This window comes from Simochromis diagramma, unplaced genomic scaffold (genome assembly GCF_900408965.1).
Source record: "Simochromis diagramma unplaced genomic scaffold, fSimDia1.1 OVJJ01000150.1, whole genome shotgun sequence".
Classification (NCBI taxonomy): domain Eukaryota; kingdom Metazoa; phylum Chordata; class Actinopteri; order Cichliformes; family Cichlidae; genus Simochromis; species Simochromis diagramma.
The window spans coordinates 1994699-2013267 of NW_024387083.1; the positions used below are offsets into that span (position 1 = coordinate 1994699).

Genomic DNA, 18569 nt, shown 5'->3' on the forward strand with positions numbered 1-18569 from the left:
AAACAAACAAACAAACAAACAAACAAACAAACAGCAACTGAAAGTAAAGGCCTGGCAAAAAAAAGGGTTCCCTCATTAAAAGGAAGAAACCCAGCATCTGGTGATGTCCAAGAGTTTAAGACTTCAGACTGTTATTGCCAGCAAAGGGTTTTCAACCAGGTATCAGAAATGAACATTTTATTTTCAGTTATTTAATTATAATGAAATAACTATGATAATAATAATAATATTTATTTTTGTCCAATTACTTTCGATCCCCTGAAATGAAGGGGTTGTGTTAAAAATGCTTGTAGTTCCTCACATTTTTATGCAGTCTTTTCTTTTAACCCACTAAATTAAAGCTGAAAGTCTGTACTTCAGCTGCATCTGAGTTATTTCATTTAAAATCACTGTGGTAATGTGCAGAACCAAAATTAGAAAAAACTTGTCTCTTACCAAATTTTTATGGGCCTAACTGTAGTTTAAAACATTCCCAGCATTTCCATGTTTATAATTACACATCCCTTAGTTAGCTAAAACCCACGAAATTCCCTGAAAAGATGGGGGACTCGACCTCAGTGGTGGCAATGGGCCTGAGAATAAGAAATATGAGGCCATACATGATTTCTGATTTTTTCCTGAATACAGGCAGATACTTTTTTTTAAAATTTATTACGAATATAATGTAATACATTTTTTTTCTGATGGCATCCAGACTTGATAGTGAAGATGACCAAGTACCTGATAAAATGCAACACTTCCATAGTAAGACTGGCATGTCTACACCCGCTGAGGGTCACAGTGATAACAATGAGAGCACAAAGACAGAGGAGCCAAATACATCCCAGCCTGGCCAAACAGAATGTAAGTACCATACTGAATAAACTTAGTCTGCCTGCACACTCGATAGCTTTGTTTTTAAAATCTTTTCTTTCACTGAGAATTCTCCTGCTTTCTTTGCAGTAGCAGACAGCAAATTCTGGAATGTATCTGAGGGAGCTGAGCCATTCCTGTCTAAAGTAAAACCAAAGGAAGGTTGCCAAATGGAGGAGGAGGAGGTGGTGCTGGACAACGGGGAGGGAGAAAAAAAGCCCAAGGGAAAGGAAACCAAGGAGCCTGAGAGAGATGTGTACACCTTCCCCGGAGACTCAGACCAAGAGAGTCCCCCTCCTGCCCCCTGGGCTCATTGCACATTCATTCAGCGGTGCAGAAAAAAGAGGGTCTTGCTCAGGCCCTTCTCAGGACTTGGCACCTTAAAGCGTACGTTGCCTGAGACTGCCAAATTGGCAAGACCTAGTCCTCAAAAATCTGAAACAGTACAGCTAAATCGAGGTGGAGGGGTTTATGACTTTGAGGAGGTCAGCTTTGGAGAGGGAGGGGTGGAACCCATAAAGTTCAGAGACAGAGGTGGGAGAAGAGACAAAGAAGGAGAAGAAAGTGGAGTGGAGACAGATAAAGAGATTTTCACGTGTGTCGAGTGTAGCATTTATTTTAAAAAGCAGGTCCACCTGCAAGAACACATGATTGAGCACAATCAGAGTGGCGCAGGGGGTGTCAGGCGGTTAGGAAAGGGCAGCCGCTTTCGGTGCACTGAGTGTGGATGGAACCTGCCAAATCGACTTGCACTTGCTGACCACCATAGAAGGCACGAAGAGTCACGACTGAAGATCCTGGAAGAAATTGAGAAACTGAATGAAAATGGGAAAGCAAAAGAATTTCAGACACTGGACAGCAAGGTGTTGAAAAATAGAAGCATAGACCCGACAGTTATAGAAAATACTGGCCCAGGCTCAATACTAAGCAAGGTGGTAGACCCAGACACGGTCAAATCTCCACCTCTATCGCCAGTGTCAACACTGGATATAGACCCAGGAGTCCTTGACCTAAATACACCCCTGCCAAATTCAGTTCGAACTCCAACTCAGACCCGAGCTCTCTCTGCCTACCGTCGCCGCTTTATCTGTACCAAGTGTAACTTCAGCACAAGAACATCCCAAGCACTAGCTAATCACTCCAAGACCCACACCAGGAAAAAGCCCACTCTCCAGTCAGATTCTTCTTCCTCTGGCTCACCACTGAGTTTGGCATCTACTTCCCTGACCTGTGGTCACTGTGGCTTCCTGACCTCAAGTGAATCCATACTGAGGGAACACCAGGCACTCGTTCATCCAGGAGAGATCGACGAGTCTGGACAGCGTTTAAAGGCTAGTATGGGAGCAAGAATTTTTAAACCCAACCTAGACCCTGAGTTCGTCTCTGAATCCGGATCTCAGCATGACGCAACTCAAGGCAAAAGCCAGCGAGCAGTTACTGCTTCTGATGACAGCAGAACACCAGACGGCACTACAGCTCGGCCTGTGAGACAGGTGGTCTGTAACAGGAGATTCAGCACAAGAGGCAAACCTTGGACTGATCAGGCCAAGCTTGACACCACTGGGGATGGTGAAAAGCTGCCTGAGAGTGAAGAGGAAGAGCAGGACCAAGATCAGAAGTCAGAGTTTAAGACAGAGCTGTGTCGGGAAGAGGAAAGCTCATCAGTGGCAGTCAGGCCTCAGACTAGAGCACAATCCAACATGGGTGAGACTAAATAAGAACTCAATTGTTAATTTCAGAGTAAAATTGATTGATAAAAATGACAAAAAATTAGCTAATTATTATTATTATTTTTTTTATTCAGATTTCTGGATGCGCATGCACTGCCTACTGTTTGAGTTAGATTTCGTGATAATTTTAATCAAAAGTTCATTTTCTTTCCTTGATAGATGATGGCTCATCGCTGCAGAGTGCTCCATTACCGCTCCCCACCAAGAAGAGCGAAAAGGACGATGACAAGAAGGAAGCGGAAAAAGACGGGAAGGTTTTCTTTCTGAGGAGGAGCACCAGGGTCGCTGCCGCTCCTGTAGAAATTGACAGCGACGACGACGAAGACATTGACGAGGAACGCGTGCGACGTTTCCTGTCAGAGGGCGTCCTGGATGAAGACAAAGACGAGATTGATGAGGACACAGAGGCGCTGAAGAGCGTGGAGAGGAAATGCCCCTACTGCCCCGATCGATTTCATAATGGAATTGGGCTTGCCAATCACGTGAGAGGCCACCTGAACCGTGTGGGCGTCAGCTACAACGTGCGTCACTTCATATCCCCGGAGGAAGTCAACGCGATTGAGAAGAAGTTTTCTTATCAGAAGAAGAAAAAAAAAGGTCAGCACCCTGTCGCATGTGTTTCTTAGACTATGTAGATGTCTTTGCAGATTTGGAACCCTGTCTTTTTATTGTGTTTGGAGTAAAACATCTTTACAATGAAGACTCTGATGTAGGCTATCATATCTCACTTTAATACCCTTTTTTTTACATTATACAAGGTTTTACATTTTTTTCATATTTTTCTCCGTGTTTAATTTTTTGTTGATGTGATGAACACTTTGAGAAATGTATATTGAATTTCTATAATATAACTGGTAAGTGGTTTATAACCTACTGGCTAGTTCTCTGGCTTAAAACATGTCCACATATTTATGGCTATTTTTGTAGCTGATGTTCGCAGATGTTCATGTAGCTAATCTGATAAATTTACATGTCAGCCACTCGTAACCTTGCTTCAACTGTTCACCTCAAAACTGAGAGAAGTTAAAACTTAGAGGCCCAAGTTTTCATAACCCTAACCCAACTCTAACCCTGTATGAACATTTTTTGTGTGTTAGTTTTCTTTGTTCTGGGATTGCCAAGACTCGGAAGAACAATTCAATAATTGGCTAGTGTTAGGGTCATCATCACCAATGATGACTTAAACCTCCGAAAGTTAACCTGCATGTCTCTTCCCGTGTTTTCTTTGTTTACGGTTTTTGGATTAGTTCAAGTTCAAATTCAAGTTTATTTATAAAGCACTTTTAAAACAACATCTGTTGACCAAAGTACTGTACAATAAAAATAGTCAAGGCAAAAGACATAAAATAGGCTAAAGGTAGAAGGGAATAGAATTATAGAATGATGATAAATAAAAACAATAGTAACAGGCTCATACTGATTTAAAAATGAGTCTTTAGATGGGTTTTAAAAGTATCCAGTGTTGTGGAGGTCCTGATATGCAGAGGCAAAGTGTTCCACAATTTAGGCACAGTCACCACAAATGCCTAGTCTCCTCTGTGTTTTAATCTGGACCTCGGAACGACTAGGAACATTTGGTCCGCAGACTTCAAAGATCTCGCAGGTGTATACCAGGTTAGTAGATCAGAATTACATTTTAATAAATGCAATCCGACTTTCACTTTTTATAGAGACTCTTTACCTTCATATTCTGCTTATTAACAAGCAGAAAGCAGACGCCAGAAAGTTTAATCTTTGATCTGCATATTCATATCCAGATATCTGTTCCTACAGATAAATCCAACAATAACCCAACAGTTGGTGGAGGCATGAGAGATTTCACTTGAGACCACCCAGATAGGGGTGCTAAAGGAAAGTTCAGTACACTAATGAATAGAATTCATCTCTTGAGAGCCATGATTATTCAAAGTTTCATGGCAGTTATTTTTGTGGTTGGCTTGACCAAAGTGGTAACTCAGCAAATGACCAACAGACCAACACACCAGCATTGTGGTGTGTGGGTTTTTAAAAGGAAAAGTTGTTCCATCAATTTGTGGGGGTCACAATAAAACAAACAAACAAAAGGTCGGGAACCATTGGCATGACATGCCTTACTTTACATTCAATCATTTGCATTGCTTCTTTCCCCTGTAGTTGCCAACTTTGACCCGGACACTTTCAGCGTGATGCACTGCGAGTTCTGTAGTGCTGGCTTCGATACCCGGGCTGGCCTGTCGAGCCACGCTCGGGCCCACCTCCGTGACTTCGGCATCACTAACTGGGATGTTACCATCTCCCCGATCCACATCTTGAGGGAGCTGTTCTCCAGCAGGCCTGACCTCGTAATCCCCACGGCTCCCCCTCGGAGTTCTGGCTCTCCAGTGGAGGAAGACGAGGACGATGATGAAGACGAGAGAGACCTAGAGGATGAAGGGGAGGGAATTGTTAAAGTAAAGCTGGAGGAGGAGACAAGCGAAAGGACCCTGAGTGCTGCTGTTTCTGATGTGCTGCCTTCAGCATCTCCCCAATCCTGGAAGAAGCGGGACGGAGCAGAAGAGTGTAAAGGTGAGTTTCTATTATTGGTCCATCTTTAAAAATGGGAATGTGATAAACAGACCTTACTTATTGGTTGTGTGATTAATCTGCTGGCTGCTGATGGCTCTGATGGGTCACTACCTTGTCCACGTTTGAAGTTTGAGCTTGGCTCTCTGTTGCCTCATAAAACCAAGATAGAAGGAGATAATGATAAAGCAGTGAGAAATGTGTTTTGAAGTTACTGCCTGTCCTCGGTGGGAAGTACTGGAGTCAGGTGGCTGCTGAGAAAAATCAGCCTTTGCGCGAGTGTGTGTGTGTGTGTGTGAGGGAGAGAGCTGGAAAGAGTGAGAGAATCCCTGATGCCCATGGTTGATGTGGCACTCGGTGCATTTATCCCAACCTCCGCCTCCACTCGATTGGTCACGCCTTAGCTTAGCGGTGCATATGGGGGCAAAATGGCTGCTTCCACCTCCCCGCAGACCCAAACAATAGCGGAAAAACTGTCTGGCTTCAGCTGCCGGGAGTCCGATGCACTGCGGTTGCGGACCGGTGAGTACCGCGCGCCGTAATTCCCGTGCACCGCGTGCCCTCGGATCGCGCGGCGGCTTCTTCGCACTGCACGTCTGGCGCCGCATCTTCTGTCACAATGTAGCCAGATAACAGCCATTAAAAAGAAAGAGAGAGAAAGAAAGAAAAACTCTTTATCACGTTGGAGACCGCGTAAAAAAAATGAGTGTCGCGTGCAGGTAGCCTGTGACACGCATGTCAGAAGCTCATAAAGCGGGTCATTGTTATTGTTTCGGGTTTCCTGATTTTGCACGCGGGGATAGATTGTGTGCATTTTGGCTGTTGTGATACTATTGTTGCAGTTTGTTTTTTCTTTTCAATACATATTTATGTGAGTGTGTGTGTCTGTGTGCTTTCCCCCCTCTATTATACACGTATCGAATGACGTCCAGTATTTCCAATGCTGCAGGATCTCTAAAATTACCTACAGTTGCCCAATCCTCGCCATTTTACTTTGCTTTGATTTTTGATAGAGGACACGCTGTGCCTTCAAGTGCATGCTTTTGTGCATGTCTCTTTTTTTCTCCCCCTACAATAAACTGACCGCGAGAATAGTCGAGAAACGTGGTAACTTTGTTGACCCAAAGTAGCAGCAGTTAGTAACTGGTAATCTTATTGCAACTTATCCGGATCAACCAAGTATAATGGAAGTATCACTTTTACTTGGAAGTGTCGGGTTGCTCACTCTCTCTCCGCCCGAACGGGCACAAAGTTAGCGTTTGCCACTTTGCCTCCGATCTTAGAAATTAGCCCTGTGATTATTTGGCGTTGTCTTTAGCATAATAAACGGTGTTATAACGCTGCGTTCCGGGGTGTCACATCGCTGCTCTTTTACAGTCAAGAGATGAACTGACAAGCGCAGAGCCGCCCACCAGACAAAAAGCATTGTCTGTCTCCACGTCTCTTTTGATTTACCGATTTGTCGCAGAAAATGGCACTTTTGTCCCAGGAATGTCTGACTGCGGGGAACCAAGACTGCCGCGTTTGTTTCATACTGTAGTGCAGTTATTACTTTTTTTGTTTTGTTCTTTGGCTCTTTTTTTTTTTTTTGACAGGGATTCATTACTTGAATTGTTTTTATGCATATTTCCCCCACAGAATGTATTACAACGCGCTGCTGTAACAAGGAGGGAGAAAATAACAGGGCATTGAGCTCACAGGACTGAGCTGATTTTTCAGCTCACAGCCTGATTCTTTTCTTCTTTTATCCACATATACATGCATTTAATGCGTGCATATGCGTTTGATGCAGTTTATTTATTTATTTCCCCCAATGTATAATTAGCTTTGAGATGCATCCCTCAGACTGCTATTTAATGTGATTTGTCATGACATTCATCACTTAGCCTAATTACTGTGGATTTTCTGCACTTAACACGGATACGGTTGTGTTTTTAGGCGATGACGAGGAGGGAGCAGAGGAAGAAGATGAGGAGGAGCTGCAGCAGCTTTCAGCCCTGGACGGTTTGAGCTCAAGCCCCGGGAAAACGGGTCCGCGCGGCGTGAACACGGACAGCCTCTCTCCTGGGGAGGATGCAGACACCGCGGGTGAGGCAGGAATGTGGGAATGCTGACCTCAGAGTGTTTACAGGGGATTGGATTTGCTACAGCCAAGCCTCATCATAGCTGTCAGTGGGAAAACTGTAGTGGTAACAGAGATGCTACAAGAGAGGGGGTTATCACAAGGGAAATCCTGAGAGGAAGACAAATCTTTTAGGGGGTAATTAGAGCATCCCTAGTACTGTGTAAGTGTATTCTGGGATATCTGTGGTCTCTAGAATAACCCGAGCCACCTGCTGCTGGTTTTAAAACTGGGGTGGCTGTCGCTCAGGAAGTAGAGCAGGCTGTCTGCTAATCTGAAGGTTGGTGGTTCAATCCTTGACTGCTCCAGTCTGCATACCAAAGTGTCCTTGGGGAAGATACTGAACCCTAGGACCTGGTTCATCAGAGTGTGAATGTTAGATTATGATGAATGTGTGTGTGAATAAGGCTCGTAGCATAGATGCTTTGTATGCAGAGTAGAAAAACACCATGTAAGTGCTCAAGCTGCCTAAAAACAGATGTCATCTGTAGCGGTTTGAAACATTTATAACATTTGTAAGACACAGCTTATTACCCAGTCTTATGCCGTCTTTCACACTTGTGCAGACAACAACTTGAAGTGTGAGGTGTGCGAAGCTCAGTTTGAGACCAAGCGCGGCCTCTCCATCCACGCCCGCTCTCACTTGCGCCAGCTGGGCATCACCGTTTCAGACGGCAGCGGGACCTCCATTGAGCTCCTCCGCCGGATTGCCAAGGAGCGCAAAATAAGCTCGTCTCTTCAGGAGCCACTCGTAGCTGAGAGCCCCTCCCCGTCCGTTGCCCCAAAAGATGAGGACATGGACTTAGACGAGAAACCCATCCCTCTGTCCCTCTTGGCCAAAGCAGCGAAAGCAGTGCCGCTCTCGTCCTCCTCCACACCTTCTCCGGGCGCCTCTCCAGCTCCGGCTCACTCCGGCTCCCCTTCCTCGGTAGTGAAGAAAGCCCCCATTTCCTCTCTACTACCTGTGTCTTCCCCCTTGCGCTCTCCTGAGCACAAAGCAGGGGGCATGAAAAACTTGACCTCTAACCTCTCCGGCTCAACAACCATTGCAACAGCCAAACCCCTCTGGGCGCCAGAGGAGAATGATGCTCCTCTTAACCTCAGTAAGTGTCGCTGTCCTAGCTGATGACTGTTTTATCTTTTCATTGCTTCATGTTTAGTCATTTCTTTCTTCTGTTCATAGCACTGGAGGTTGACCCCAACAAAGACATTGTTTGTCAGCTGTGCGGCGCCTGGTTTGAAACCCGGAAAGGCTTATCCAGCCATGCTCGAGCTCACCTGCGGCACTTTGGGGTGGAGTACTCGGAATCCAAGGGGTCTCCCATCAGCCTCCTGAACCGGCTCATCGACACGGATGACTTTAAGCACAAAGCCAGTGCATTGCAGCTCGACAACCACACAGAGCCACGGAGCCTCGCCCCCACTACGCTCTCCTCCTCAAAGCCATCCTTGCTGACACTCTCCTCCTCTTCCTCTTCATCACTCCTGTACAAGGTGACCACGACCGGGAGTGGATCAGCATCCAAAGCTACCTCTTCCTCTGCCTCATCTATACTTGGCCCACCTGCCAAGCGTCTCAAGTCCTCTTCCATGCAGGTCTTCCGCCTCAGTAGTGGGGAACTCATGGCCCTTCCACACAGTGAGTGTTGTAGTATCCATGAAATTAGACGATTATAGAAGCATAATGCTTTCTCTGTTTAACACAAGGTCAAACCTTCTCGTCCCTAAGGTGAACCTCCAAAGGAGATAGGCTGTGAATTCTGTGGGGAATATTTTGAGAATCGCAAAGGGCTGTCTAGCCACGCTCGCTCTCACCTGCGTCAGATGGGCATTACCGAGTGGTCCGTCAACGGCTCTCCGATCGACACCCTGAGGGAGATCATCACGAGACGGGGCCTGCCTTGCGCCCTCCCGCTAAAACCTCTCAAAACCCCACCGCCATCTTCTCCAGGACCGCCTCGTTCCCCCCTTTCGGTGTCCTCTTCTCCTTCAGCTACTCTCCTCAGTCGCCTGCCCTTCGCCTTCGCCCGCCCCTCCAGTCCTCAGCCCGCCGTGTCCAAGTCGAGCTCGGCTCCACCAACGCCTTCTAGCGGGCTGATTCTCAAGCTGAAGCCGGAGCCGGTGCAGGTAGAGGTCACCACGCCTGGAGCTGTGGGGAGATCTGGAGGGTTTTCAGCTGAGTCTCTCAACTCTAGCTGGAGGAGCTCTGACAGTGCGTTTCCTCTCAACTTAGGTATGTGAATCCTGTTTTGTCTTCAGTGCTTATTTAACAATTGTTAAGGAATAATTTATAGATAAGGGAAATCACTTTCAAACGTACTGGCATGTCTAGTTTGTATTCATTAATCATTTATTATTGTTTGCTTCACCAACTGAATTAACTTCAGTTTAGTCAGGAGCATTTTTTAAGACAATCAGTGGCTACTTGGTGCAAGCCAAGCAACATCTCTGTAAATAACAGCATAAAACCACAAACTGTTTTTTCTGATTTTAGTTCTTTGATCAAATTATTTAAAAAAACAAACATTTTAAAAGTAGGGAAATTATGATTAACTTTTGGACTAAGGCATGCAGGCTGTTTTCCCCCTTTTTGAGAATATGTGGTAAGTTTTACAAAGCATAGACTGTATATAAAAGATGGTCTTAGCTACTGTGCTACGACCCATTATTTGGCAATGTCCTTTTTTGAAGCCTCAACTTCAGCATCTTTGTGTGATGGCAAATATGTGTGATGGCACTGGTTGCTCATGGGCTAACCACTTTTCAGTCAAATTTTATAGCAAATCTTGATTTGCAGTGGTCCCTCGTTTATCGCAGGAGTTACGTTCTAAAAATAACCCGCGATAAGTGAAATCCACGAAGTAGCCAACTTTATTTTTTACAATTATTATAGATGTTTTAAGGCTGTAAAACTCCTCACTACACACTTTAGACAGTTTTCTCAGACAGGCATGAACATTTCCACACTTTTCTCTCTTGTTTAAACACTCTCGAAGTTCAAACCTTGGTAAAAAAAAATAAGTGCAGTATTATAGAATGAAACCAAAGATCAAACCCTGCTTTCAGGTCCAGAACATGGGAATAGAGCAGCTGCGAGAGAATTCAACTTTAATGAATCAATGGTACGGAAGTAGAGGAAATAAGAAGAATGAGTTGAGTAAAGTTTGACTTATCTGACTGTTTGGTTTTGCTTAATGCGCCTCATAATGCAGTGTGCCTTATGGTCCAAAAAATACGGTAACTTCTACCTTCCTTTAGCATGTCCAGAAGTCCAACTTTTTGTGCGATGGTTAGCATCTTCCTCTGCCTTTTGGATGCTACCGCAGGTGCCTTTGACGGTGCAAAAAGTTTCGTCGACATTGTTGTGTTTGTTGGGGAGAAAACTTACAAACATACAGTACAGCACTTCAGAGTCACACTGCTAGCGATCGAAGATTTATGTAAATTTGACTGAACGCATTCGGTACTGTACAGGAGACACGGTACGGAGGAGATTGACTGACAGTGGTCTACAGCCAATCAGGACGCAGAACAAAATGCGCTGTAGAAAAAAAAAAAAGAAAAAGCATGCAAAATTGCACAAAGTAAATCCGCGAAACAGCGAGGCTGCAAAAAGTGAACCGCGTTATAGTGAGGGACCACTGTATTGTCCTTTTAGGCGATGGTTTAAAAAATTAACATCATGTTTTAGTCACTAAAACTGCACTACTAGTCACTTTTGCCCATAAATGCATCAGGAAAGTGTTTACTGAGGTCATAGTTAAAGTGAGCCGTGGGTCATGCCCATAGGCTTCCATATAACCTAATGTCCCCCTACTGGTCATTAGAAAAATTACAAGTTTAAGACATCTGGCCGTTACTTCCACCTTTTACATACAGTCTGTCTTACAGATTAGAGTAGGACAGGTCTTCTCGTGTATCTCATGTAACGCTAAACAAACAATGCATGTAAATGTAGTGTATTCCTGGTAAAAATAACTGTATTCGGTAGTCGTGTGTGATCCACTGTATGTGATAATCGAGTGCACATTTTCACCTGGTATCTCTTTAGCCATGGCCCATGAGGTGGAGCCTACGAGGGATATCCGTTGCGAGTTCTGCGGGGAATATTTTGAGAATCGCAAAGGCCTTTCTAGCCACGCCCGCTCCCACCTGCGACAGATGGGCATCACAGAGTGGTCCGTCAATGGTTCGCCCATCGACACCCTGAGGGAGGTTATGCACAAGAGAGGGGTGGGTGGCTCCTCGCAGTCAGACCAAGGAGTGAAGAAAGAGTCCAGCCAAGGAGCGAACAGTCCCTCCTGGGAGAGCACAGGGGGCGCCAGCGGCTCCGAGGGTTTGGGCGCTTCGGGTTACCAGTCCTCCAAATTCCGTAAATCTCCTCTCAGCTTGCAGCAGTCAGGGTCAAGGCTCCATAAGCAGGGTGTGGGGTCTGTGGGCCCATCTGCTACCCCATCTGCAGGGAAGTTTTTCAGGATGTCCCCACTGGGGAAAAGGCCTCTGTCTGAGGAGGCCCAGTCAGTGGAGGCTGCGCACTCATCTCCACATCAGCTTAAGACTTTCTCATCCCTTCCACATGATTTCTCCTTCAAAAGAAAACCTTCCCCAGACAAGCATGCACACCAGGGTAAGATGCAGTTTTTTCTCCACTTGCCCCGAACTTCATCTGATACCGATCATTATCCACTAAGAAAAGGTCTTCTCTTTACTCCTTCCCTGTATTTTTCAGATCCCAGTTGTGAGCTGTGCGGCTTCTTCTTTGAGAACCGTAAGGCTTTAGCCAGCCACGCGCGAGCCCACCTGAGGCAGTTTGGCGTGACCGAGTGGTGTGTAAATGGATCCCCTATCGAGACGCTTAGCGCTTGGATGCGTAGCAGGCCGCAAAAGGTGTTGGAGATGCACCGCAGCTACATGCAGGGTAACCGCACCACCCTAAAGAAGGTGAGGAGTGGCCGTCAGTCTTTGGTAACGCATTTCAGCCGAATAACTCAGATCAGTGCAGCAAGCTGAGCCGCTTGGTCTTATTTTAGGCCTGTGATACTTCAAAGCCCGTTGTGACTGCTGTGAACATTTGATTTTAAAACAAAAAAACTGGGAGTTGTAAGCGGAGGAGCCCGCGCCTCAGACAAAAGTGTCACAGCTATGCAGCGAGAGATCATAACCCACTGTGCTACTTTCCTGACACGCTCACTTTCCTCTCAGTGTCTTTGAATAGGCGTCATGCTCGGAGATCTAACGAGCCCCAGCTGGTGGCACGACAGACATTTTGTGTCATGGAAAGCCTCAGACGTGTAGTCTCGCAGCTTTGAGCCTTACTGTAGATCCTGTGTCTTTTACACCAAGCAAAAATCACTGTGGGGACAGATGCCAGAACAACTCAGCTATTGACTTGATAGTTGCCATAGTAACCAGGGTGCCTGGCAGCTTATGTTTCATCTTCAGATAAATTATGGCATGCTGTTGATAGAAGAAAATGTATGTTTTTTTCCCCTTTTTTTCCCTCCCCGCCTGAATTAGTTTCTGGTGCATTTGCGTCACTGTCACACCTTTTCCCTGAGTGGTGATGTGACACACATACAAAATGAATTACCTTTTAAATGTCCTTGTAATCATATTATTTTTTCATACAGACTTAGTCAAACCAACCTCGCTGTAGGATTTGATTGGCCTAAGTAATGACTGATGTCATGGTTAAAAAGGGTGTAATAATATAAATACCATTAATATTATTAGTGAGCTAATAAACCTGGGCAACTATTTGACCTTTTCAGTGGAAAGGATGTGTCGCTTTTATTTCCTATTGCTTAATATGTTTGACATAAAGAACAGTTTATTGTACCGTGACATCTTTGAATTAGGGGGAGATTTTATCCACTTATAAAAATCCACAGGGAAAAACACCCCATTAATGTTAGCTTGAAGCTAATAGTGACTAGTAAAAACACGTCTTTATATACTACATTAAGTTTACAGTCATAAATGGGTTCAATGCTTTAACAACACAAAGAATACGAAAAATGAAAACGGAAAATAGATGCAGTGATGTATTGAAACATGCAAACATTCATGAGGCAAAATCAGAATTTGTACAATTCTAACAAGCATCAGTGTAAATATTTAAGTAATATTTAGGCAGCTTTCTTGTTAAGTAGTCTTCAGGAATAATTCTCCAGGCTTCTTGAAGGACATTCAAAGCTCTTCTTTGGATGTTGCTGCCTTTCCTTCTGTTCTCTGTCAAAATGATCCCACACTTCTTCAGTAATGTTGAGGTCCGGGCTCTGGGGAGGCCAATCCATGACTGATGGTGTTCTGTTTTGGATTTTCCAGGTATACTTAGTATGACTGTGGCATAGCAAAATGAAGCCTCCACTACTTCATCCATATATATTAATGTTAATTTGAACAAAAAAAAGATTCATCAGTCTTATCAGACTGATTTTTGTTCAGATTCTTGTGTAATTTGGCATAACATCAGCTTTTTTCCATTTCCCTTCCTTAAGAATGGCTTCTTGACAGCCACCCTTCCACTGAGAGCATTTCTGATGAGCCGTCAGTGAACAGTAGATGGATCAATTAAAAGTCCAGATGCATCTTTCAAGTTGTGTGTCATCCCTTTGCTGGATTTTTCTGTTTCACACGACTTTGAGATACTCTTCATCTGCTCTACTTTAAAAAAAAAATGATTCATTGCACACCACGACAAGACCACTTTACAAAATTGCAAGAAGGTCTGGCTCCTTAAAAACAAAACATAAAGAAATGAGTGGTGGCTCAAGACACACATCACTGTAGGTAGACATTAAATGCATGAACCACAGCACTCAGACTTTCCTTAAAGTCTTAAAGTGGAGTAAATATGGCTATTTGTAAGCAGGTATAGACTTCATATTGGAAAGGTATGGCCTGTGTCTTATTTGTCTGTTTCATCTTTTGTTCCGTCTCTCTCTTTGTGATCATTGCCGCTGGCTGTAATGGGGGTCACCGACCCTGATGCTTCTGTTAACACTGGCTCCAGAAATTCAGTATTTGTCTGGTTCTACACTTTACTGGTATGATATGTTGGAATGATTCTAACCAATATCACAGGAAAAAAACGCAAAACAATATTGGTGTCATCAACCCAGTGAGCCTGGACTGCCTTGGATGAAGAAATACCGCATTAGCACACGTTTTGAACACCCACATTCGGACAACTTTTGTGATGATAGCTCTTTTTTATAGACATGTAGACCAACACATTCTGACCAGTCAGTAAGGCCAATATAACTAATATAAGTAAGTTTGCTGATCCAGGCACTATTTGGGATAATTGATCTAATTGGAGCTGTTTTGGCAAAACGTTTTGCCACTAGTCAGTCGGCAGTATTGCCCTTTGGGCGATAAAGAGGCCTTTCTAACACTTTCTGTAGCGAGCTAAACCTGTCTGTCCTTGATTGAGAGATCAGTCGCTCGTCCTTGGAGATCTTTTCGGCTCAGTTGCATACACAGCATGACAGGTTTCCAATGATTTAAGTCAGGGGACCATAAGAGCCCCATCAAAGCCTTTAGTGTTTCTTCAAGTACATCATCGTGGATTTTAAGGTCTGCTTGGGCCAACTGTGCTGTCGCAAAAGTCGCCTCTTTAGTTTCAGTGTCTCAGCTGTGTGACATTTAAAGCTGGAGATTTGTTGATATTTGGGGGAATGATTCTTAGATTTTCTTCATAGTATATGTGCTGTTTTCTTAGGTAAATGTTGGGTAGACTACTCTTCTAAAAGAGGAAGTTTGACATCATTAAAATGTATTTTCTGAGGTTGTATTTATTTACAAAAACTTTGTATCTGTACACTATAGCAAACAGTGTGTATTCTTTGAGACTAGATGACACAAGTGAAGAGTGGATGTGCACATATCCAGCTTTATTGTCTGTTTTACTGTAAATGGGAGCATACTTCCCAACAAGAACAGTGAGGTATATGAATCAGAACCTGAAACTAGCAATTTAGGCGGTAAACTCATTAGAAAAGCGTTTAATGAGCTTATAGATCAAGGGTCATTTTCTCAATAGACTTTTATACATTCTGACTTACAATCATTATGCAGCCGCACATTCCTTCAGCGCCTATTCAAAATGCAGGTTTAAGGTACTTTCTCATTTGCTTGACTTTTCAGACCCAGAGGCCGTGTCTCTTCAGTATATTTAGCTAAAAGCTAGTTAGCTTCACTGGGGTCATGCGCCAGAGCATATCTTGGCTAGTACCTGCCACACAAACACATAGACACAATTGCAGCACATACTTAGCACATTAAATGGAATCACATTATTATTTGTTTTAATTATATTTACCTATAAACATTTAAAGGTAAGTGCACTGGAATAAGTTTTTTTAGCCAGGTTTTTACAGGAAACAAACAAATTAGTATACTCTAAGTAAATTTAAGTACTGCGGAAATAGTTTTAGGTAGTACATGAGTCATTTAAAGTATTGCATAACTTAAGGTATTTTACAGGAAAGAAGACAAATAATTCTGTAAGTAGTTTTAATAACTGCAGAATGTCTTGGTAGGTTTGCAGAAAAACATAATATTTCGCCATCTTGCATCGAATGCTGTGCTTTTCAACATCCGGGTGATATTATGGAGAGTCTTGGCATTGCCTAACTTCCAGGTATTTTACAGGAAAAGAGACACTCCTTTTCTATAAAAGCTATGTTTTAACAGTGGTTTAATTCACCCATAACATGACCCTCACCCCGAAATACACAGCTTATGTACGATGTAAGTTTGGGAAATATTCCTCCAAAAGTTGATTCTGTTCATCTGGACGTAGCGTTTTGTGGGAGAAACGTTTCGTCACTCATCCAGGTGACTTCTTCAGTCTCAGCTGACTGCAGGTTTCCCCAATCTTATAAACAGTACATTTGCATAATGACTGAAACCAGCCAACGGAAGGAACAATGGGCTGGGAGGTCAGTTCCTTAATCAGAATTATGCAAATTCTCATGACCATTGATCAACAACCACTGATCAATGGCCATGAGTACCATTCACAGAGAGTTGGGGAATGGCTGCAATCACAGCATTGTAAGATGGCAAAAGATGTACCCTTAGGCCCCCTCCTCGATTCAGAGATGGTCTTTCCCTTTTCACGTAAATGGCCTCCTTGACTCCGCGCTCAAACCAGCGTTCCTCCCTGTCCAAGATGTGAACATCCTCATCATTGAAAGAGTATCCACTGGCCTGTAGGTGTAAATAGACTGCAGAGTCCTGGCCTGACGAGGTAGCTCTTCTGTGTTGTGCCATCTGCTTCGCCAAAGGTTGTTTGGTTTCCCCGATGTATAAATCCTGGCAATCCTCCTGGCACTTAACAGCGTACACTATGTTACTCTGTTTGTGTCGGGGGACCTGATCCTTGGGGTGGACCAATTTTTGGCGCAGCGTGTTTTGGGGTTTAAAAGCCACAGACACCCGGTTTTTAGAAAAAATGCGTCTCAACTGCTCCGATACTCCTGACACATATGGGATCACTACAGGTTTTCACTTGGGCAGCGGTTGTCCTTCTCTCCTGGATCGGCTGGAGCTTTCTTTTGGCGCCTTCCCAGCTTTGACAAAAGTCCAGCTGGGATAACCACATTTACTCAGGGCCTTCTTGATGTGCTGTTTTTCTGCCTCCCTGGCCGCTGTGTCTGTGGGGATGGTGTTCGCTCTGTGTTGTAGCGCCCTGATGACACCCAGGTTGTGCTCCAGTGGATGATGAGAGTCAAACCTTAAATACTGATCCGTATGTGTAGGTTTACGGTACATGTCAGCTTTGATCAGTGGGTTTTGGTCAGTGGTTGTTGATCAATGGTCATGAGAATTTGCATAATTAAGATTAAGGAACTGACCTCCCAGCCCATTGTTCCTTCAGTGGTGCTGGTTTCAGTCATTATGCAAATATACTGTTTATAAGATTGGGGAAACCTGCAGTCAGCTGAGACTGAAGAAGTCACTTGGATGAGTGACGAAATGTTTCTCCCACAAAACGCTACGCCCAGATGAACAGAGTCAACTTTTGGAGATCTACTTACCTGGATGATTGAGCATGCATCAAGATGCATCAACAAAATATTGTTTCTCCAAAATTGCAATAAATTTGCACACCACTTTAAATTACTTATGCAGTACTTAAATGTAATTACATTACATTACAATTTGTTTTCTTTTCTGTAAAATACCTTAGGTTATGCTATGCTTAAAATTACTCATGTACTACCTATAATTGCATACGTAGTACTGAAATGTACTTACTGGTATGATTATTTAATTTCTTCCTGTAAAAACCTGACTTGTTACCACCTTATTCTGCCATTCCATCAGTGACATCAGAAACTCCATCAGTGAGTTTTAAGTGTTGCCAATATCTGCAGTTATCCATGTTAATAGAACGAGTCTGATGCTCAGCTCAGCTATAGGTCCCCGTTATTTGATGCATTGGTGTCAGTAGAAGCCCAAATTAGGTCCCCATATGTCTGCAGATCTTTTGCCTTCCTTATTAATCACATTTTTTTCATCCATTTGTTTTGTAAAGCTCATTGGAGGGTCTGTTAATTTCTAAGTGCTTTTATTGTAATCAGACTTCTAATTAGTGCTTTATACATGACAGGTGTGAGAGAAAGGTCAGCTGGGACAGCTGGATATATAGTGTGTAATACGGTAATTTTAAAATAAGTAGAGAGAATCTTTTCTGTTACAGCTGCCTAATTCATTAACACAGCTAGATTGGTTGTAGTTAGATGCACTGTCCAGACTGTAATTATTGTAATTATGTGCATGATTACACATTTTTTGCATACGTGCTGAAAGAACTAGGTAGGAGATAAAACCCTTTTAACATGTAGTGCTCAGATTTTAAGGGCTTAAACATTCTGTACAAAAGTCTTGAGCCACCCCCTCATTTCTATATATCTTGCTTCCAAGGAGTCCAGTAGTTCTCCAGGCTTTCTGAAGGTCTTTGAACATTTCTTTGTTGTGTCTACAGATAACGGACAACTTAGCAAAGAGCCAACTAGCCTGTTGCAAAAAACAAAAATTTCCCCATTATTTAACTGATTCTATTAAAAATGTCAAAGATTACACAGTTTGAGAGACATAAAATAGTATTTTTGTACCAACAAGGTGAACCCCCACAAATAATTAGGCTAAAATGGTGTGTTCTTAAATTGATTAAACTGGACAACTGGAGGACAAATGTAGTGGGCCTTAAAAACAACCTATAGCTGAAGTCCTTAAGAAATCCAACAAAGACCTGACACTGAGAGGTGGATCAGGCAGTGGTTCTGGGAATCTTGTTAGAATTGATGTAA

The 18569-nt window shown here is 43.5% G+C and overlaps 1 protein-coding gene across 4 annotated transcripts in view; it reads left to right on the forward strand.

Moving 5' to 3' along the window:
• The window catches only part of si:ch211-194b1.1 (protein Wiz), a 33573-nt gene that overhangs the window by 8468 nt on the left and 6536 nt on the right, over positions 1-18569 (forward strand). For 3 of the 4 annotated variants that reach the window (XM_040045737.1, XM_040045738.1, XM_040045739.1), the window contains exons 5-14: positions 695-843; positions 943-2556; positions 2742-3179; positions 4716-5126; positions 7062-7211; positions 7812-8348; positions 8429-8884; positions 8975-9478; positions 11297-11872; positions 11975-12186. In XM_040045737.1, coding sequence (XP_039901671.1) covers positions 695-843; positions 943-2556; positions 2742-3179; positions 4716-5126; positions 7062-7211; positions 7812-8348; positions 8429-8884; positions 8975-9478; positions 11297-11872; positions 11975-12186 — 5047 coding nt within the window. Of the gene's footprint in view, positions 1-694; positions 844-942; positions 2557-2741; positions 3180-4715; positions 5127-7061; positions 7212-7811; positions 8349-8428; positions 8885-8974; positions 9479-11296; positions 11873-11974; positions 13391-18569 lie in introns of those variants that run through there. The other variant, XM_040045740.1, reaches the window with a different exon arrangement.